Raw genomic sequence first — 3,598 nt, forward strand, 5'->3', positions numbered from 1 at the left:
GGCTGCTTCAGCAATTCCTGCTCACAGCCGCTGCAAATGCATACATTTGTGTGTTTGTGCCACTCTTTGCACAGGATCATACCTTTATATTAATAAAGCTCATCACATGCATATGGAACAAGGTTATCCCACAGCCTGTGATGGCTGAGAAGACATACAAGTCCGTATGAATAGCCACTTTTGTAAGCAGCAGCAGCCTATGCTGAGCACAGGAGGCCAAATCCAGACCCAAATGGATCCTGAAAACAGCATTTAAGAGCTTGTAGCTGCCTTGCAATGCAAGACAGAGCAGAAATTTTCCCCACTTCATCTCAGCCCCTGAAGTCTTTCAGCTGGTTTCAACAGCAGAGTCTGAAGCCTGAGGACCTCTCCCGTGAGGTGACGTACATTAATGAATTGCTTTCCCCCCTTTCTGTCTCCTCAGCACTCCTGGTTACTTGTTTGGAAAGCGCATCATTTTATTCCTGTTCCTTATGTCCATGGCTGGAATACTCAACTATTATCTCATCTTCTTTTTTGGAAGTGACTTTGAAATACACATAAAAACAATAACCAGCGCTATCTCTCCATTGCTGCTCATCCCCTAGCTCCCTGCAGCACTGAGGGGGTCACTGTGCTTAATATATTGATACCCAGAAGCAGACATAATTCAACTGTTTAAGAAATGAACCCGTAACCCTTTTAGATTGCTGTAAATCTCATGCTTGATGGGCTTTGTAGTTTGATTTAACCTTGCTTTTTCCTTCAGTAAAAAGATTTATCATGAGCCCTCAGCACACCCGAGGAAGGGTAACAACTTCCAGTTAATTCTTTAGAGGTTTTTTCCCCTAAACTGAAGCTTGTAAGCTGATTGCATGACTGTATGGGACAATGAATGCTTGCTTCATAACTGTGTTGTACTTAGCTTTTGCCCCAAAACTCAGGAGCCTCTCAGCATCATTCCTGACCGATGGCTCCCGCAGTTATACTCACACAGAGGCAAAACCTTTTGCCAGCATCCCGCATGCCCCTGCCCGTGCAAAGGCATGGGCCAGCCCTTTCACCTACCCTTTCCCTCACACTTGTTGATGACTGAGCTACTGCTGCTGCAGGAGGGTAGCAAATTGGTCTCTGTCTGGTCTTCCTTGATAAATATTCATGTGTGTAATGCTCCCGACACTGATCTCATTTACAGTTCAGTCTTTTTGTTCTCTGAGAGCTGTGGAAAAGGGTCTTCTGTAAATGAGAAGCTGATGTATTGACAGTGGGGCTGGTTTTTGTTTTGCTTGGCTTTGTTTAATAAAACAGTCTAAAAGGACGAAATCTATTTGCTCCCATCTTCTTTGCCTGGTGCATGATCGTAATGTGCCACGGCTCGGCAGCTGGCCGGTGAGTGGAGCAAGGCGAGCAGCACTGGGCTCTCTGTGCAAGCTGCTCATTGCCCTGGGCACGGCCTCGCAAGGACCAGAGTTTAACAACTCCCTCTCTATTAGCAAGTTAAATTTTCTGCCTCCATCACTGACAACATGCCTCTACAAGACCATACCAAGGAGCAGTTTGATTAGAGAAGTGGAACGCAGTAGGCAAACAGACTGGCGCAATCTTTTTAAACTTTGCTACCCTATGAATGCTTAAGCTCTTAAGCCATTCTGATTGCCGCATGCAGGATGGATAAAGCTGTATTTTACAACTCCTTTGGGAGGGACAGAGACTCCTCACTATGTGAGAAAAGGGTTTGCAAAGCTGTATGCGAAAGCAGGTGCAGAAAGCTGCCTGCCTTTGTATTACACCAAGGCTGGTGGGTTTTGCTGCTGCCTGATGGGGGAGAGGTGCTTGTGCATGACTGCTCTCCTCTGCACCCGACCATTCACGCTGCCAAAATGGCACACCCCCTTTTTTTTCTTATTTATCTTCTACAGGAACTTTAGATGTGAAAGATTAGTAATAAATGTATTTACTGCATGATGAGTAGCTAATAAATGTTCTTACTGGTTAGAACAGGTAATTCAAAAAATACAGTCTAACCTCTTAACCTATAGCTGCTGAGACACCTTATTCTCAGGCACAGCACTTATGTTCCTTCCCTTCTCTCTTTCTCCAATGACCATAACATGCTCCAAACCCTGTTTCACACCATGGTTCTCTGCCACGCTCTCTCTCCATAGCTCATCAGCAGCCATACATTCTTGGTAGTGACCCATCACTTGTCTGCCCCATGGGGTAAACCCACCAAGGGATGGCAGCACCTCAGGAGGAGAGGGGTAATCCCTGTGACCTGGAGTTACAGAGCTCTTCTGTATTGCTGGTATCAGCAAAGGCTCATGCTGCCACCACTGTTACCCGGTTTAGAAGAGGAGATGCTTCACCAGTGCCCCAGTTCCCGCTCTCCAGCCAGTCTGGTCTCCCTGATGTCTGAGACTTGTTTATGGAGACCAACCATCACTTGCTGGAGGTGGCTCTCCCAGCCTTGCAGCTCTCCCCAGCTGTATGAGTCTCCCCTGGTGACTTTTTGTCCTCTATGGCAAGAAGTGGCTCACCTGGCCTCTTTCTGAGGTCTCCTTCTAGCATGAGAAGAGGCGCTGCACCAGCAAATGATTCAAATGTCTATTTTGGGACAGGTAATCCATCGTGATTTGACCCCACCCAGCAATGAGCACCACGCAGCTGTTCACTGCACGTCCCAGTGGCAGAAAGTTTGCCCAGATGGGATACACTCATAAATACCTGTCTGCCAGTGGAGAGCCACTGGAAATGGCTGTCACAGCGCATAAAGTAATATCAAACCAACAGACTTTTGGTTTTTAATACCAGGCAGGCACCAATCTCCACTGACACTGAGTCTCAACCCCACTGTACAGCTGCCTCAGCCCTGTCTCCTTTTCTACTCAAGATGTGACTGCTCTGTACAGGCAGAGAGGTGTGATTTGTTTTGTTCGCAGTCTGTAGGGCACACTGTGTACCAGAAAAAAAGAAGTTTTGCAACAGAGCAGGAGAAACTCCCTTTGAGAGGGTGCAAATTCCTCTGTTTTTCTCTGCCACCAAGCATACACAGCAGGTGACACAGTAACTGTCTATTGAGGATCAAACACACAACTGAGGTGAGAGTAAAATCATTAGAGAAAACTATTTCTCTGGTGGCTGAGACACACAAGTTCTGGATTTGGCACATCCAGATTAAAAGTGAATGTTTTTCAGGAGCTACTGGGACTGCTGCTGAAAGCCCACCCCCAATGTCAGAGAGATGCAATCAGCCTGGCATAACTGATACCAAGATGCCTCCCCACCATGCCCCTGCCCTCCCTGAGGCCAACTGTATTCCCTGATGCATCAGTGAAATCTTTAAAATATGTGGCATAAATACACAGTGCAATGCTCTGTTTAGGGAGGGATACAGGAAGCTCGTGCAGCAACTAATTTCAGTAATAAATTCAGCAATGTCATGGCTTAATTCCAGCTGTCAAGAAGCCCCATACAGCCACTCGCTCACTGTTCCCAGTGGGATGGGGGAGAGAATCGGGTAAAAGTGAGAAAACTTGTGGGTGGAGATAAGGACAGTTTAGTAGGTGAAGCAAAAGCCACACGCACAAGCAAGGCAAAACAAAGAATTAATTTACTGCTT

The 3,598-nt window shown here is 46.6% G+C and overlaps 1 protein-coding gene across 1 annotated transcript in view; it reads left to right on the forward strand.

The window, feature by feature from the left end:
- Positions 1-776, forward strand: part of ALOX5AP (arachidonate 5-lipoxygenase-activating protein) — a 7,994-nt gene extending 7,218 nt beyond the window's left edge. The window contains exon 5 of the mRNA XM_010081828.1: positions 425-776. Coding sequence (XP_010080130.1) covers positions 425-587 — 163 coding nt within the window. The 3' untranslated portion in view covers positions 588-776. The remainder of the gene's footprint in view (positions 1-424) is intronic.
- The last annotated feature ends 2,822 nt before the right edge of the window (positions 777-3,598 follow it).

The sequence above is a fragment of the Pterocles gutturalis genome, unplaced genomic scaffold (genome assembly GCF_000699245.1).
Source record: "Pterocles gutturalis isolate BGI_N339 unplaced genomic scaffold, ASM69924v1 scaffold1409, whole genome shotgun sequence".
NCBI lineage: Eukaryota > Metazoa > Chordata > Aves > Pterocliformes > Pteroclidae > Pterocles > Pterocles gutturalis.